Here is a 19,332-nt window from a genome sequence, read left to right on the forward strand (position 1 = left end):
AACAGTCCCAGTGATTACCTTCATCTTAGACTGTGAATTAGAACAATGAATAAAAGATTTAATTGTTTAATGGTTGAACTTTCTTTCTAAATTAGGCACAATATAATTTTCAAGACCACCCGAAATTGTCTTTTTTTGACAATTTTAGTATTTTTTTCAAAGAAAATATATGTATATAAAAACTGTTTCTTTAAAAATTAACTTTTCTATTTAGGAGCATAGAATAATCAGCCCCAGAAACTTTTCAAAAATAGCTTTATTCAAACACATGTATAGTGTGGATTTCAAATAAAACAGTTTATTTTCCTGCCACTTGAACTAACAGCTCTTAAGTTTTATGAAACTTGTTTTAGCTATTTTCATTTTTCTTTCTCTGTCTACTTCCCAAATTCACCAGGTGGGCTTTGTGCAAACAACCCCTATAGCTGTAGTGGTAGATGGGCTGGCAGCTCCTGTCAGCTCTGTTCCCTTCCTCCAACAACCCACTACTGTAAACCACACATTACTGGGCAACAACCAACAAGTATTAGCTGTAGTTGAAACTCAGAAATAAAAGAAAGGGGATAAATAAAATAAAATAAAGTGGTAAAATATGTATAGTATTTTTCAAATTTTTTTTAAACCAACATCTAGTTGGGTTGTTGGAGGAAGGGAACAGAGCTGACAGGAGCTGCCAGCCCATCTACCACTACAGCTATAGGGGTTGTTTGCACAAAGCCCACCTGGTGAATTTGGGAAGTAGACAGAGAAAGAAAAATGAAAATAGCTAAAACAAGTTTCATAAAACTTAAGAGCTGTTAGTTCAAGTGGCAGGAAAATAAACTGTTTTATTTGAAATCCACACTATACATGTGTTTGAATAAAGCTATTTTTGAAAAGTTTCTGGGGCTGATTATTCTATGCTCCTAAATAGAAAAGTTAATTTTTAAAGAAACAGTTTTTATATACATATATTTTCTTTGAAAAAAATACTAAAATTGTCAAAAAAAGACAATTTCGGGTGGTCTTGAAAATTATATTGTGCCTAATTTAGAAAGAAAGTTCAACCATTAAACAATTAAATCTTTTATTCATTGTTGACAGGACACTGCTTGGAAAGAATTTGGGGTTGGGGGGGATTTTTTTGCATTATAGTTATCTTTTATATGGTTTAGATAGTTGGGATAATTTCCATCCCACTAGATTAACTGGACTGTCTGCAAGTATATTTGGCTGGTACGTATTTTTCAGAGACAAAAGAGACAGAGTCTTCTCAGAAAAAAATTATCAGGCAATGAATTTTATTTCGCACATCACTGACTGAATTTCAGCCTCTTCAAACCTCTTTGTAGCACAAGATGAGGGATGCAAAGTCCTCTCTGCATATGTCTGAGAAGAAATGTTCTGTCTTTCAGCTCATCTATGCTGGCATAAATGAAAATACGTGTTCTTTGACAAGTTGTGAATCAGAAACCTTTTATGTATGGACAGGTTTTGTTCCCTCCTGGTCACTTTGGATGTAATTATGTTGCACTGCTTTCACTTTATTGTTTTTTGTGGGATAATTAATTGTATATAAACATAAGCAGTACCCTGTGGGGTCAGCCCAGCTGTCCTTTTACTGTTCTGCCTTGCACAGTGAGAACAGGAGGTGTTACCCAGAAATAACCCACAACTCTGGCCACCTCCTGCAGCCCATTCCATAAGTACTCCCCCAGCACCTACAGCTGCAGAATTAGGGATGTGAGCTTGTGCATCCACCTCTAATACTTTTTGGTAGCTTTCCATGCACCTGCTTTCTGTGCACTTGCTTGCTCCCATTTGCAGCCTGCTCACACTGCCCACCATCACAGCACAGGTGGGAGAAGGTGGAGAAGTGCCTCTCAGTCCCCTACCAAAGGTACTCCTAGGAGCAGCTCACCTTGGGGAAACAGCACTGCCATCACCTGAAATGTCTTTCTTTGACTCAGGTTGGTTGGCTTTTTTCTAAGCTTGTTCAGGCTTTACTTTAAAATCTTCCTTTTCTACCTCTGTGTCTCCTCTCTTCAACTAGATGCATTTATATTGCTGCACAAATTATGTCCATTTTTATTTCTAACACTAAAAGCTGTTGCTACTGTAAGATTTATTTTGTTCCTTTTCCTGTTCCACATCCTCTTTTGACTTGTGTTTTCCAAAAAAAATCACGTTAATATTAGCCACAAGTATTTTAACTGCCTTAGTGTCTTCCAACCTCATTTTCCCCTTTCTACTAATTTAAACAAAGTACTTACATGTTCCTAGGATTGTTTTTGATTGCTCCATTCCATGGAGAGGGATGAGCCACAAAGTGCTGAATAGTAAGCCATCAAAATTTCCTTGTTTTTATTTTATATTTTCCCTGACTTTTTCCTCTTGCCACACACTATACTGTTTTAGGAGCACAATTAATGGCACAGCTCAACCCTTCCCTCTCCAGACAATTGGAATTGGATTCTTACCAGGGCACACCAAGCAGGACAATTTACTCTTTTTTTGGCTGGCCATGTGCATAGTGTGACTTGCATACCATAGCTGCTGCTGGTGCTACAGCTGAGATCACTCCAGAATTACCCAGATGGGGAAACCTCTGCCTTACAGCTTTCTGTAAAATTATTTTTTCACATCACTTCATAAACAAAGGCAGCATTCCTTAAGTGGTCTCTTTTTCACTTGATTGTGATAAAGTAGCATTATAAATTAATCTGTATATGTATGCAATTTTAAGTGTATGTGTATTTCTTTTTTTCAGGAAACCTTATTGCAGGTTGTTTTTTTGATGTGCTGAACATTCACACATTTTCTTCTACATGACCAGTGCCACTTATTAGCCAATGGACTGTGAACCCTTTGATATGGCTCCAGGTGCTGAGCCCTGGATACAATACGTCTGAGAATTTAAAAGTGAAAACCATCAGAGCCAAGATAAATCAGTTAGTGGGTGAAAGTCTCTGAACATGGAGGCATATGAACACAGAAGGAATCAAATGTTGTTTTACATTAAAGCAACCTCTGCATGAGACCCTTCAGAGAAATAGCAATGCTGTCTTGCTAAAACCACCTTTGATCAGTCTGTTTGCTCACTGTATTCCAAATGTAGCAAATTCTCTTGCTGATGCTTATTCAAACGGCAGGAATCATCTCTTCTTATGGTTCATATCCTCCTAAACCAGGTAACACAAGTCACAGTCTAGAAATGACAGTTCTCTATGGTCACAAAAGGCCAAATAACACATACAAGTAGAGCTACTAGGCTAAAAACTAGTCGTGGATATGTCAGGGGGCCCTCCACAAACTGCTTGCAGTGTCAGTAGTGTCATGTCTGTGGTGCTGGCTCGCAATCAAAGCTGTGCTGTCAAAACCAGGGCTCTATGGCTCTCTGGCCCTGGCACCCAGTTAAAGAGTGGGCTTGAAAACAAACATCCTGGGAACAGCAGGCACCAGTCAAAAAGACCTGTCAAACATGTAATTTCATATTTACTTTTTGTACTTTCAACACCTTTTAAGCTTCTAGGTGATCTTTTTCTAATATTTCACAGATGCAAAATGAAAATCTCATGATCTAACTACTTTTTCAACCAAACTTGGAACTAAGGAGTCTCAGTTTCTCAGACCTGTGGCCCAAAACATTTGCTATGGCACATGTTACAGTCATTCCTGTCCTGCTGATATTTAGCTTTTTCCAGCATAAGACACTGTTTTCCACAATCCTGGCAAGTGGACAAGAAGACATAAAGGGTAAGTAAAGTATCAACAGTTCACCCTATGCTAACCATCCCAGATGTCTCATCTGAACAATCTAATTGCCAAGGCACTTTCTATGGCCCATAGAGAGAAACAGAGACTTACAGTAAGAGAGGTGTCCAAGACAGGCAAAAGTGAATAAATTAATTTTGAGAGCTGCAAAAAGCAGTATGATTCCTCCTGCTGAAAGTCATATTTAGCAAAGCTCAGAAATTCCTGCTCCATGCAAGAATAGAGGTACTTGTAGAGTTACTGGGCATGCAAGCCTTGCTGCATTGGGACAATTCCTTTGTGTACACAGTGGAAGATCCTCTCTCCATGTAATATCATTGTAATTGCAGATGCACGTAGGCTGCATAATGTTCTGTGGACCACCAGGGATGATTCAAGAGTTATTTTGTCCTGGAAAAATAACTTGACAAAAGAAGAAACCAAGAACTTCACTGTGAAGTATATTTTGATTTATAAGTTCTTCAATACCACTAAGGAAAGGAAAGTAAGTTCTTCAGAAGTTGCACATAGTGTAAAGTGAAATAATATATTGTATCATTCAGGAGATGAGTTTGCATAATTTCATTTTCAATACTTAGAACTATCTACTTTCATGGAGTGTCTTCTTCCTCCTTTTAGGAAAGACTGCAGGAGAAGGAAAAGATAATACATCTTAAATTATACTCTGGTTTTAATGCTAAAGTTAAGACACAACTTTTTGCAAAAGAAACAGAAGACATAATTAAGGAGAGTGACTGGACAGAATTTACTTACAAGGCACCTCCAGGTCAGCTATTTCCTACCCATTGCTAGGAAATCCAAGCATTTATGATAATTTCCTGTCTTACTTGGAGATTTTCTGAAATCTCATTATTATCTTCTACTAGTATTTCTTTTTTTCTACAGATATGTTAAGAATATGGTTCATAACACCTTGAGATACTGCAGAATTATTTCCTTTATTAGATTAGTTCAGATTCAGAAAACTGCAGCTCCGCTGAGCAGGATGTCAGTATGGCCCAAACAATCTTCATTTTCCCTGCCAACCCATGTCTCATGAAGATTGCCTTCTGTATCACATGATTTCAGCAATTCTCAAAAGATCAGAGATTTTAATTCATTTTTAAGTGGGTTAGTAAGGCTTTGGTGTTAGTAGCAGATGTGCTTCCCAGTTTTCACTATCTAAAAAGTAAAAAGACCTATTTTTTCCTCACATAATATTTTTTCTCACTTCTAGAAATCAGCCAATATAATGGGTTTGTAAAGGTAGCCATCATGTTATTAGGAAATCAATATAAAATAAACACAATTTTTTCTTTTTATCATTTCTTTGTTGCAGTCTACATTCAGAATCTTTCATGCATCATATATAACATTTCTTTTTTCAACTGCACCTGGCACATCAAAGCAGAAGCTCCTGAAGATATCCAGATTTTTACCTCATACAGGTAAGGCTGTTCAGCAAAATAAGTATGAAACCATGATTTTGGACCTGAGTCTTTGATTTAAAAAACTTGTATTTCCTTCTCACAGACATATAGGAAAAGTTTTTGTATGCCAGCAATATATAAAAAATACAAGGAAGAAAAATATTGGATGCCATATGAAAGAAATACATTTCCAGCCATCAAGGAAAATAAGTTTAAATATAACTGTGAGAAATTTGAGAAACAGTTCAAGTGAACTGTCTTATTACCAAGCTTTCACACCTCAGACAATTGGTAAGTATTATTTATTATTGTATATTATGAAAAGTTTATTTATTGGTTACTTCATGGAAAGCAAAAAAGGAAATAGGTGTGACAACGTCATAATATTAATTCTAATTGTTTAGGTATTCATCTCACTGTGAAGGTTACACAAAGATTAAACATAATGGATTAGGGCTGAAGGGTTTTTTAATTTTTTTTTGTTGGATTTAGCAACATTGTTTATAATTTTAATTAGAAGAAAAGATAGGCTAATGTGAGAAAAATATTTAATTATTTATTTTTATTTTAAATATTTAATTTATTTTTATACCCTTATTTCTCCACTTTTTTTTCCTTTTCTAGCCTTTTTTTTATAGTGCTGAGCAAGTGTGATTAAGAAAAAGAGCATAAATAGTCACACGTCTCATTTATAATCTGAATTTAATGTTCTCAAACATTAGCAGCATTTTTATTTATTTTTTAAGTTAAAAATATCTTGGCAGTTATTTTTAATTATCAACAGTTTTGAATGATCATATAAAATTACTACTTCTAACTTCTCTGGGAAGTTTGAATTAATCTCATGGGTAAGAAATTCACCTGAATTTTAGCAAAGACTGCAGATTCAAATTACTTTTAAGTCATTAACAAGTTAATCATCTTCCATACCAGTAACCTGAGAATCAGTCATAGCTCAAGGAACAGCAAAAATATTATTCAAAACTCTAAAAATTTATTCTGAGTTAGATCTCACCTAACGTTTTCTAAGACATTAGAATTGTTTGCTTCACCTAAAGTTTCACTCTGCAATCAGAACCAGCTATAATCTGACACATGACATAAGGATGAAAAGAAATTGCTGCCTATTCTTGACATCCTTACAAAAGGGAGAATGGTCTGGCAGCAGTACTTCAGAGACTAAACAAAAAAACCCCCAACAACAACAAAACAAACAAATAAACAAAAACCCCCCAAAACCTGCATCTTATTCTTCTCATGGCTCATGAGTCTTCCCAGGTCATGGTGTGCCCCCAGCCTCGAGGGCTGCTGGAGCAAGCACAGCAGCTGCATGGACCAGTCATGCTGCACTCATCCTCTCTGCCTCTCTCTGGCTTTTCTCACTGGCTCCACATTGCAGCCCTGTCATCCCCAGACCTCGCTGACCCTGCCTGCAGAAACTTGCCATGCACTTCTGCCTCTGCTGGGAGGGCTTTTTCAGAAAACTCCAGCTGGAGTTCTTCCTTCCGTAGAAATGTAGCAGCTAAGAAGGGCTGAGGATGCCTGAGTACTGAGCACACACTCAGGATCAGTGCCCTAACACTTGCCCTGCTAAAAAACAATGTAGATTTGCTTATATGAATCCACGGCTGAAATCCTGGGGAGCCAAATATCCCTTGTTTCCTATCCTTTATTTCCTCTATAGCAAGTGCTTGCTATCTCCTTTACAGGAGAGAGAGATAGATATTTCTTCAGAAATCTTCATGTATTGAATCAGACAAATTCTCTGGGCAAGAGGTTGTTCTGAGAAATTGTGGATGCCCCATCCCTGGATGTGTTCAAGGGCGGGTTTGATGGAGATTTGAGTAACCTGGTCTAGTGGGAGGTAGCCCTGCCCATGGAAGAGGATTTGGAAATAGGACCTTAAGGTCCCTTTCAACCCAAACCCTTCTAAGATTCTATGAAGACTTTCTAAGTGCTCCTTCTGTAACCCCTCTGTGAGAGATGAAATTCCATTTTTTAAAGTAATAACACCAAGCCTGTGGGTAGACAAAATTCATGTATCCTACATGACGTGGAGCCAGTAGCAGACTCAAGGTCTCCTCAACACCAACACAGACTATCGAGAGTGCCTTCTTCTCCTGCCTATTCTTTCTGCCTTTCCTAGAAAAATATGTCAAAACCCCCAACTATGACACTTTATTTTGAGACAGTTACTGAACAGCAACTTCAAAGAAAATGAGTCACTCACTAGAATGTCTCCTTTGGGTGTGGCAAACTCCCAAACACTCAGCTGTGTGTTTTAAGGACTAATGTACTTTCATTTGTTTTACATCAGTTTAAATACAAGAAAGAGCATGAGGTACAGAAGGTCTCTCTGTGCTCTTTATTTTTCAGAGAAGCTGAACCCACCAATCAATGTCTCAGTTTCCCTTGAAAACAGAAGTATTGAAATTCACTGGAAACCTCCACCCACTATTGGTTCAGCAAAGAAAAAATGTTTTTTGTACCAAGTGAAAATAACAGACCGTAAGGTAATCAGTTTCCCTGGTAGGATACTTAGTCTGTGTAACATAACTTCCATAAAATCAAGGAATCCCTCAAACTTAACAGAATTTAATCTCAAATAAGCGTTAAGGAAATTCCATTGCCTTTAATGTATGAACTCTTTCAGAGTCAGGCTTGCATTGAAGTTAATTGGAAGTTTTTGTCTCCTATATTTGAATTGCATATTAGTATCATATAGACCATATTGACTATTTTGTTATAGAAAAAAAAGTATTGTCTGAAAGTTAGGAAAGGCTGTCAGGTACCATGGGAAACAAGACTAGAATTTGAAATGTTGGTTAGGTCTGAAATCAACAAGGTGAAAGTCATTAATAAGAAAAATCCTATGATTAGGAAATACCGTTCAAATGTGTCAACACAAAATAAGGAATTGAAATATAGGAGTCAACACAGAAGAAAAAAGGTCTGTGGATTACATTGAACCACAAACTGAGTCAACCATTCTGTGTTCTTAGGCAAAGGTCAAATGTTATTTGAGTATATATGACCAGCATGTCACATGCAAGATACAGGTTGTGACTAATTTGCCCATCTAGATGCTGAGTTTCACCTGAAGTTTCATGTTGTGCTAATTGGGCAGCACAAAATATTAACAGACACCAAAACTGGAAAAGTCGTGAAGGGAAGAGAAGGAAGAGACATCATGCACAGGGTCAAATCCACACCACGTCAGTCACTGAGGAGAAGAGACCATGCTTTCCTAACACCAAAAAAGCAAAGATTCCATCTTCTCCATGTGTGAGATTCCTACTTTCTTCTTCTTTGTAGCCTTCTAACATCACTTCTAATTGCTACAAACAAGAGTTTTCTCTCTTATTTTTTTTACTTCCTAATTTTTTTAACATTTTTTATTTACAGAAGTTTGCTTCAGTATTTAAAAGTGGTGGATGATTTTGAGATCCCTCTTGTTTAAACTCCATCATTCCGTGTTCGGGCTTGATCTTTTCAAGTGATGTGCTTTTTTCATAGGCACAATTAGAGGTGTTTCAGGATAGTCACAAAAATAGTGGACATCTTTCACCTGAAAAATGCAAGATTTTATTGTACCTGAGAAGCAAGTGTAGCACACTACCCACATCAAAATCTTGAAACCTGCATTTCTATAGTTACTGTGTTCATGCTGTATGTGGTGTGATAAAAAGTGAAAGGCCAATCAGTGCCTTCAAATTCCTTATGTCCTGCCATAAAAGATACCTCCTTCCATCTTATCAGTTCCAGTCTCCCTTCATATTCAAGTTCTGAGTTTTAATACACATCTGATGAGAGTCAAATTGTATCTGGACATAAAAGCTTGTTCCGAAAATCTCCTACTAGTTAGAGATGTAAATAGTAATATTTGACACTCCTAGTTTATATATGTTTGAACTGTAATGCAAAATATCTTAAAATAATCCCTTAAATCTCTCTTGATAGATTGTAAATGTCACTGAAGAGAACTATAAGTATCCATTTCATAAGTCAGCAAAAAAATATGCAGTACAAGTGAGAGTAAAGAAAGAGATTTGCATAGCAAACAAGATCTGGAGTGAATGGAGTGAACCAGTATTTATTCACGATGGTAAGTTATGCTACTCATAATTGTTATCATGGGTTGTGTTATTACCATTCAATGTGTTTACTTCACAATTGTCCCTCTTCTTCTCCAGGCTGTTATTGGGTCATAACTGTACCTAGGGGTCCAGGGCACACATCAGGCTCACATGGCTCTGCTGAAGGGAAGGAGAGTCCTTAGTCTGAGTTCTACTTCCCTGGTTTTTACAGAGCTGCTGTCCTGAGTTAAGTTACACCTGACTCTTGACAACCTTTAGCAAATAATAATGGTCAGCAGCCGACAAGAGTGCTAACACCACCATCCCTCCACCCTGCTGCCTTGTCCCACAAAGGACAGCCCACACATCTCTAAAAATACTCTCAACTGGAATCAGTAAGCCAAGAAATCCAAAAAAGTCATAACATTCATCAAAACACATAGTCTTTAAGGACCAAGTCCAAAATGTCCCTTATTAAACTGGTGGAATAATTTCTTATCTGAAAGAGGTAGGAAATGGTTTAGCTGTCATTTAAATATATGTTCTCTGGCCCCAACAGCTCACTTGAGCATAAAGTAAACAAGAGCCTTTTCCTTCAACCTCTATGAAGAAAACACCTAGCATTGGTGTGCTTACAAAGGAAACTTGTGCTTTCCATGATGAGAAAAATGCCTCCACGTGCAGAAGCTTCCTGACGTCAGGTTAGGCCGAGGGGAAGTAGCACAGTGGTGTGATGCTGTATTTATGGAGAGAAACTTGCGTCTGTGTGTCAACAGGCTATATTTTGGAATATGTCTTTTTGATCTTTGACCTTCAAATACATATTTTTCTGAGGACAGGAAATTCCAGGAAAGACATTATTATTTTTGAAATGGATTGAAAGTAATTTCAGTTATAGAGTTTACTGGATACTGGCTGCCTGCTCTATCAGATGCCTCATTGTATCCCACTGGCCTGCTGAAACCTTTTTTGCCCTAAATTAATTCACTCAACTTCAAAAGCATTGCACTTGTGAAATGCATGGAGAGAGAAACCTAATTGCCCTTCATGTTCATTGTGGTGAAGGAGACAACTTTACAGGCCATAGGAGTCTTGAATTCCACTTTAAAGGTCCCCCTTTCTTCTCACTAAAGACAGAGTCTGGGACCCCTGCATGGTCTAGGAGGGTCTGCCTGGTCTGTCTGCCTAGCATCAGGCCAGACACATCTGATGTGTAGATAGGGGAAATCAGAAGAGGTGCTCTGGGTGGAGGCATGTAGATTTCCCTGCCTTCACCAGAAGAAGGAAATGGAGTTGAGTCATCACCATTCTGGTTCCAGCCTACCAAACCTTGCTCTCAGCATCTGCCAGTCTCCTTTAGCTGTTTTCAACATTGCTGCTTTCCCAGCTGCCTCTACAGCTGTTGCTGAGGTTCAATAATCACAGCATGTTTCCTCCACTTCAGGAAAGTTTATGGCGGACAAGACCACCATGGCACATAAGCTGTAATATCTGCATGTGCTCAGTGCAGCATGATGGGTTGTCCTGGAATGTACTGCACATGTGGTGCAGCAATTCCCCTCCTTCCTACTCAGGAAGGATCAGTGCTTTCTATAAAATGGATCTATGGAGATACTCCATGGGAGGGTCAGGTGCTAAGCCAAATCTCTTTACATACTTCCTTTGATGCTGAGACATCATTTTTCTGTCCATTTTACTTTGTATTCTGTGGAAATTATTCTATTTGGTTCTAATTGGGAACATGTATAAATGGATATTATGCAAGTAACCTGAAAAGAAAAACATCCATTACATATTTTTGTTTTGAAATGTGTCGATTTTTCTGATGTTACAGGACCTCCTTCTACTGAAAATCTTGAAGAAGCATGGCATGACCTGCTTTCTGCTTGCTTCTCCATTACATTCTACTGTTTCATCTAGGAAATGTGCAACATTTCTTTAAGAATGCATTTTAAAAAGGCATTTTAGCCTTCATTTAAAAAAAGCTGAAACATCAAAATGAAATAACATAATTCAAAACATAACTAAAATATTTGTTCTGAAATGTTCCTTTGACATGAAAAGAATTTGCTAATTTTCTCATGAGGAAAACATTAATTCTCCTTTGGAATTAGCATATGTCCTTGAAAAAAACCCTCACAATTTAACCTGAACTGAGCTGTTTACTATAGAAACTTTCTGCTAAAAAAAGAAGTGTTTAATCAGCTTTATTCACATGTAAGAAACTTGAAATAATTGGTCTAATTTTTAGAGCTGATGAGCATTCATAGATCACTTTGAAGTTTGTAGTAATTCAGAAGTGTTCTGCATTTTTGCAAACCAAGCCACTTGTTTTGGTTTCAAAGTTCTGTTATGTCTGTCAAACTTAAAGCATTTGCATCTGAAAAATACCCCACCATGACATGGTCTACCCAAAAGAATATACGCACTTCTTTTATTGCTGCTTTCCAAAATGCAAGAAGAAAGCAGGAGAAGCAAACCTCTTTGTGGTTCAGCTGATAATAAGAACAGGGCTTCCTCTTCTCCTGGGTGTGTGCATGATACAGGGTTAGCAGAATGATGCAGAGCAATTACCACAAACTAAAAAAAATTTCTACTACACAGTCCAGATGTTGTTCAGAATAAGTTTTCTGAGCCCTCATCTCAGAAAACAAGAAGAAAATAACTTCCTTTTCATCTTAAAGCAAATAGTTTAGTACTTTAAAGAAGGTAAGGCATGTTCTTATAAGTTCTGCCCACAATTTTCTTGGGGTTTTTTCTTGGTTTCATATTAAATTCGTGGAAATAAATGGGTTCAAACTCTGAACTTTTGTTCCATTATTTTATACTTTGATTTTTAATCTAGATTGATCCTAAAACCACTGTTTAACTGGCCTCAGACTATAAACATTTTAAGAGCTGTCCTTGCCCGTTTTTCTTCAAAGTACTTAGTTAAAACCAATCTAAACTAGTTGTGGCTCTAAAGCTAGATATCAAACAAAAAATAAAATTTCCCAGAAAACATTTCTGAGTCAACCAAATACATTGCTATTTTGGTATTTTGGGTATTTGGGAGGAAGAAATGCAAGGTAGAGAGCAGTAGCATTTGTTGAACAGTATAAATATGTATTGATGTGATTTCTTTAGGACTATGCCAGGCTGGGTTAAAAAGGTAAGTGTAATAGAAACCAAATGCTGCTTCTTGAATCAAAGAGAATATTTTGTTTGACAAAATGTTTTTATTTTCATTTTGCCTTAAATCAGTTACAGCTGTGAAGTGGTGAGGAGGCAGGAGTGGGGGACTTGTGTGTGGAGATGGGAGGTAGCAGCAGCAGGAGCTCAGGAGCTGGAGCAGCAGCAGAAGGACCAATAGCAGATGGACAGAGGGTTTGATGTCCAGAGGAATCAAGGCTATGTGGAAATATCCAGTGGCAGGACAGGCCATGCCCAGGATATGAGAGCAGAATTCCAGGAAAAGGAGGGAATGGAATGAAGCAAGAGGAAGTGCTGGACAAAGACAGCAACAAGGTTGAGGGCTAAAAGGAAGGAGAGGAAGGAACAGTGCTGAAGACAGAAGCACTTTTCCCCCGAAAAACCTCCAAGAAATGTTTCTTTATAAGTGTGTCTGTGACAGTTCATGAATATAGCAATATTTATGAGTCCATATGCAATTCATCCATTTAACAACTACTCTGGCCTCTCCTATATAACTAATGTTACTTTTCCTTTTTTTTTTCTTTTCCTTTTTCTTTTTTTCTTTTTTTTTTAAAAAAAAGAAAAGACAGTGGATATCCTCCTGCTAAGCCTCACATTGTTTTGTCCTCTGGTTTTCCTTGGAGGTTTGCTGATATATGCATGTAGAAGGTAGTGTACATTTCTGGATGGCTGTATCAATTTTTGGTGGAAGAGGGGTCAGGGTGAGAGTAAAAACCACAATTGATAAAAGTCAAACACAGATTTTGTCAGATAAATTATATTTACAAGAAGCAGTTAATGGTGCACTTCCAGCTATTGTTCTAACAAAGTAGTGCTTGATGTTATGACCTGTAAGTGTAAGACACTGACACATAATTCCCCTCTTGCAGCTCCTACCACAGTCCCCTGCAGATCCAGTCTCACACCTTACTGTCTGGTGTATTTCTGCCACTATAAATGACGTTTCAAAATCTAACTCTGGCAGCTGCCTCTCTATCTTCAGTGTGACTTTGCCCCATGCTTTCACAGGCTCAGCACTGAAGGCCACCCTTATTAATCAGGCCAGAGATGCATGCTTTGCTGTTCAATTTCACTTCATAAACCATGGGTGTTATGAAAGCAGTCTTTCACTCTAAGATGGAGAGTTTGCAAGAAATAAATAAAAAAGGGGAGTCAGGCTGATGGAATTAATTTCTTTTGCTGTACTATTAATACCATTAGTAGAGCAAAGTAATAGTAGTGGCCCTATACCCCCCAACAGTTAATGCTGCTAACTCTCTTTATGCCACTACTTTTCTGCCTGCCAACATAGCTATCCTATTGACAGCTGCCTATGGCAGCAAAGGCTCTCTTGAACTGAGAAATAAACCTGTCCAGGATAGGATAATAACTCAAGATATCTTAATATTTGGAAGGTGCAGTATGTAAGTGGAGCCTCTATTAAAAGTAAACATTATTTAATTAATGACTTATCATTTTTCCTGATTTGTATAATAGGAGTTATCGATTTTTAATTATGGAAAGAACACATAGGAATAATTTTTTAAGCTATGGACACAGTAGCATGCCATAAGTACTCACTTTGCTTGGAAATAATATTTGTGTAGAAATCATAGGGTTTTTTATACCCATCCAATCCTTTTAAAACTTGCAGGTTAGAAACCAGTCAGATGAAAGAAGAGCTTGAGAAAATATTGAGAAAAGTGTCTACAGTGAAAAGAAAGAAAAAAACATTTAAATGGCTTTAGAAATAGCCTGCAATGGCTGTCTTGGAGTATATATTACAAAGCATTAATGTCTGTTCTGTTCCTGCAGTCAAGAATGGTTGCATGCCTGTATCACTGTCTTGCAGGTATAGATGCCTAGAAGCTATAACCACACCTGTTCCACGTCCTTCAGATAAGATCACAACGTGGTTAGCAGATGAGATTTACCACCAGGTAGTGTGACTGTCTTGCTGTCTTTTTTCTTTCACCACATTGACACGCACAATGTTACTTGCCATCAGAATGGTACAACATTGCATTTGGAGCAGCATGTATTTAAAAAAAAAAAAAAAGGAGAAGATATGTACAGCATTTGTAGTGAAGCCAGAAGAGAACAGAAAACTTTTGGAGATTACAGGAAAATTATGTCCGCAGACAGGATGGAGGACAATCCTCATGGGACTAAAATGTCCAGTGTGCTCCAGCATATCCACACTCTGTGGGCCAACATTTTAAGGAGTGACCACCCTGAGTCCCTGAAGAATAGACAGTTATGGGATGTTATATCTGTAAGCATGTAGGTCAGTTATCAGGGGGAATCTTTTGTGGTCATCTGCAAGTCATTGGCTATGGAGTAGTAAATGTGCACATTCTTATAGCAGGAAGGAGGAGGCTGCACAGTGCATGCAATATAACCTACCCCAGCTGTGCCCCTGCTCCAGGAGAAATCTCTATGCAGAGGTGTTTACTTTGGAAGAGCTGATAAATTTAGATGCTTGCTTATCTCATGCCAGATTACAAGTCCTTAGTCAACTTGGCAAAACAAAGACTAAATATTTATAATATTTTTGTGACTGTCATTAATAGAGTTTCTTGGCTTGCACATTCAGTGTTTCATATTGCTGCCATTGTGTGAGTTGCAGGAAGAAATGTGTTAGGCAGAAGTTTAGATCTGTGAAACTCCAGAGAAGCTACAAAGTGAACTGTGTGCTAGAAGGCACAATAAGATTGCTTCTCACCTAGTTATGCAACACATGAGAAGAAGGCACAGGTGCACCCAAATTATGGTTTTTTTGGTGCAAAACACCATTGAAATAGAAAACTGTAATGGGGATTTTCTCTGTTCTATGTGCTCAAAATATTTCTTCAGAGTGTCTGCAGGATTTCTGTTAATTTTACTCTATCCCACCATATTATTGTACTTACACTGCAATATCAAAGTATCTTCTAGTAGCACATTCAGTATTTTAACTAGCAATTCCCAGTGTTCTCCCTTATGCTGTTTCCTTTCCCCAGATGTATGCCTTCTAATATTATGTTTTGTTTTTTTAATAACATATTTTTGTGATTGCAAACTCTGACAGAAACCACAGATCATCTCAATCCAAGAATCATGATTTGAGTTGTAAGGCAAGAAGAATGGGTTGTTTTGTTTAATTTTATCTTTTCAAAATAAAATTTATGGAGAAAATGATGTGCATATTCTACATAATCAAATGAAAAATTAAAAGATTGAAGTGTTTTGAACTTCTACCTGGAGTTCATTCCACAAACCTTGGGCTAGCTCCCAGAGCAGACTGTGCTCCTCTTCTTCAATACACTCATCTTCTCAGTAAAGCTCAAGAGTTCCAGAACTGGCCTGAGGCCAAGTCTCTTCAGAGATTCAGAATAATTCAAGTCTCAAGATTCAGAATAATTTCTATGACACTTTTGGTCAATATAATTTGACCAAATTTGATGCTAAAGGTGCCATATTGACCCTGAGCTCAGCTGGTTAAAGAGTATCTTTATCACCTCTTCTGTGTAAGGTCCCTTTTTACCAGTAATTGTAAGAAAATTAACTGATAATATCCATTGTGGCTATGAACATGGGCTGGCAGAATACAGAATCGTCACCATCAGGTTTATATTCTACATCTCCCTTCACATTAGAACTGTTTAAGTTGCTATGTATTCAATATATAATGACAACAAAACCTACATTTAATGTTACTGACAGAGAAAGAAGTGATTTCTGTCGCCAGACCATTACAAACACTGAATAAACCTTTGACAGAAGACTTCAGCGTAGCTGGGTAGTTATTGTCTACATGGCAGCAAGAAATTATTGAGAGGACACTGTGATCTTTTGATTCAAGTGGTTGTTGATGGCACAATGGTCATATCATCCTGGAGAATGCCAAGCAATAAAATTAAGGCTGAGAACAAGTGAGCAAATTTGTCTGTGAGCAACCTGTCGATTTAGAGAGTAATTCATATCATCTTTGTGTGTTGTGATATAGTAATTAATCTGTACTAATCCCAGATATATGCCAAATAAACTGATTGCCTGTAGAAATATACAGAATTTTTAATACCAGTGAATGCAGATTTTGCGCATAATGTAATTTTTATCCCACAGGAACATATGTCAATGCAAATGGAGATGCACTCAGAGGTTACTTTGGGAACAACAGAAGAGAACAGAGATGAGAACATTCAACTACAGAAATGTTTGAAGGAATTAGTGTTAGAAGACCTATAGAGATGATATGCCTTTTTTATCTGCAGGCAAGTGTACCTTTCCACGAGGTAGACGATATTCAAACAAATCAAAGAACATCTGATGTGGGAGCTTGTCTTAGCGCAATAACTTGAAGTCCTTTGTGCTCTGACAACACGCAACCCTTAAAATTAGCTTTGGATCACAAACACAAAGCAGTATCTTGCAGTTTGTCTCTAAAAAACTGATCATCAGCCCAGTAAAATTAGAGCATCCCAGAAAATATCAGCTAATATTGAGTTCCCCTTGGGTTAAAATGAAATTAGACTCAGTGTTTCATAATGCTACAATAGCTTCTAAGTATTGTGTGATAGATCAAGACCTGTTGAAGATTGGCTGCTCTTACAAATCTCACAGTAGCTACTCAATATCTGACTTAAGTGGTCATGAGAAATGGTGGAAGCAGTAAATGTTTTTTGAAACAGCATGAGAATCTCACAAGTATTCTCTAAAGCTCAAAAAGCCCCAAATCCCTTTCTGAGTCACTGCATTGTGTAAGCATACATCAACCAGAAAGAAGAGATATTTGTGAAGACAAGGTCTTTTAATGTTGTGGACTTTGCAGTTGGTAAAATAAGCAAAAATGAGAAAATTTTAGATGAGGTAAAGAAAACAAAAGGTTTCTGCTGTACTGTGATCGTTTAAATAAATTTAACTCAGAGAAGTTAAAGTTCATAACTGACCAATTTTGCTATTTATTTTCCCCTGTCCTTTCAAATAATCTTGTCTGCTGATTCTGTGAGCTATGCTAGTCCATAGTACACAATCAGGGCAGATTATTCGAACTCTTAGTTGGGACAGTGTTTATTTGACTGGAAGATAATGAATTGATTTTGCAAAGAAGACATTTCTTTTTTGAAGGTGGGAAATACAAATCAGTGATGGACATAATTTTCTGGAAGGTTTGGAAGGTACCTAAAATTTACATGCTTTCATTACTGGTAATGTTTTTCCATGTCAGAATAATATTGACTGGAAGAAATAACAATAATAAAAATTTTGTTTGTGCTTTTGAAACATAAAAGTTTCTAAGATATGCTTTGGTGCTGAGTCTTGATTCACCTAAATGTGCTTTTTGTTTTGGTAAAAGGTCCACAATGGAGAAGATTGCACTATTTCTCCTTTATTGTTAGGAATGGCTGGTGACAAGCTGAAAGCTCAATCTAGAAATGTCTGAACAGCAAGAGGACTATAAATGACTTTGTTTCCTGTAAGATCAGGTTAATGACCTCAAAAGGACAAGCAATTTTAGTAGGTAATGTTACACTTCCTCTTGCATTTTACTTTTCACAGAAGGTAAGGTGGCCTTACCTTTGAACATCTGTACCTGTCAGTCTGATGCCCAACAAACCATCAGGCAGAAGGTAAATTGTAGGTATCAGGTACTGAGTCAAGTTTCAGTGAGACAACTCCTGCAATATCTCCTCTATCTTGAGTGCTGAGGGGAAAACCCTCAGTCAGCGTAATAACTTTTCTTTTGGATGATCAGACGCCATCTCTGTGGGTAGACTGTACAATTTATCCCATCTCCAACGTTCAGAAATGTTCTCTCAAGACGGGGGAAAGAACTCCTAATTTCTGATAAAAATCATTAGAGGAGGCATTTAGAAAGCAACGTGAACTTATAGATTCCTTTCTTGGTGAGGATATAGAATGGATAAAATGAAAAAATCACAATATAAGTGAGGTAAGAGGGGTAGAGGAGAACTACACTGGCCACTCATATCTGGAACACAGACTACACAGAGTGAATATTATATTGTTCCTTAAAATATATATTTTATACATATATTTTATATAGTTTTGGCTTACAGTGCTCGAAGCCCTAAAGCAGTGCCAGGAATTTAAAATAAGACAGAGAATATACAGATTAAAGGAATTTTATTGTTTTATCTGAAAATAGAAGAATTAAATATAATTCTTTCAAATTAAAATTGCTTTTCTTACAAGAGGCCTTGCTCAATACAAAGAGCTTGCCTGGATGAACAAGAAAGCCTCCAGAGACACATCACATAAAACATTATGATAATATCACTTGTATTGAAAATTAATCCCAAAGTACAAATTTGATAAAACAAAATACAGTATCTGGAACCTTCCAATAAATACTTGACCAGTGTATTCACAAAATGGTATAGCTTTTCCTTAAAATAAAATATTATTCTAAACCTATCCAACACCTCCAGTAGTGGATTAATCTGCAATACATACATAAAAGTAATGATCTGAGAGCAAAATTATTCCACGCTCAGTATGGCATTAAACACCTCAGCCTATACAAAATACTCAGCAATTTTGCTGATGACACTAAGAGAAGTAGTATGGTTGACACATCTGAGGGACAGGATATCAACCAGAATGTCTTGGTCAAGCTCTAACACCTGTGGGAATGTCATGAGGCTTAAGAAGGCCAGCTACAATGTGCTACACCTGTAGCAACACAGGCTGGGGAATGAACAGACAGAGCAGCTGAGAAGGGCTTGGGGGTGCTGGTGGGTGAGTCTGGACACCATCCATCAACCTGCACTTACAGCCAAAGGTGTCTCGAGCGGCATCCAAACCAGCACGAACAGCAGAACAAGAGAGGGGATTTTTACCCTCTGCTCCTGTGAGACCCTATCTGAAGTCCTGTGTCCACTTCTGGAGCCCTCAGCACAGAAAGACACGGTCCT

The 19,332-nt window shown here is 37.5% G+C and overlaps 1 protein-coding gene across 1 annotated transcript; it reads left to right on the forward strand.

Annotated features, from left to right (window-relative positions):
* Positions 1-3,632: 3,632 nt before the first annotated feature.
* LOC134057958 (interleukin-5 receptor subunit alpha-like) lies at positions 3,633-16,642 on the forward strand. The gene is made up of 10 exons (XM_062515002.1): positions 3,633-3,735; positions 4,083-4,237; positions 4,372-4,519; positions 5,072-5,180; positions 5,266-5,453; positions 7,539-7,675; positions 9,123-9,267; positions 12,994-13,081; positions 14,265-14,352; positions 16,520-16,642. The coding sequence occupies exons 1-10, from the start codon at positions 3,633-3,635 to the stop codon at positions 16,640-16,642; spliced, it is 1,284 nt and encodes a 427-aa protein (XP_062370986.1).
* The last annotated feature ends 2,690 nt before the right edge of the window (positions 16,643-19,332 follow it).

The sequence above is a fragment of the Cinclus cinclus genome, chromosome 2 (genome assembly GCF_963662255.1).
Source record: "Cinclus cinclus chromosome 2, bCinCin1.1, whole genome shotgun sequence".
Classification (NCBI taxonomy): domain Eukaryota; kingdom Metazoa; phylum Chordata; class Aves; order Passeriformes; family Cinclidae; genus Cinclus; species Cinclus cinclus.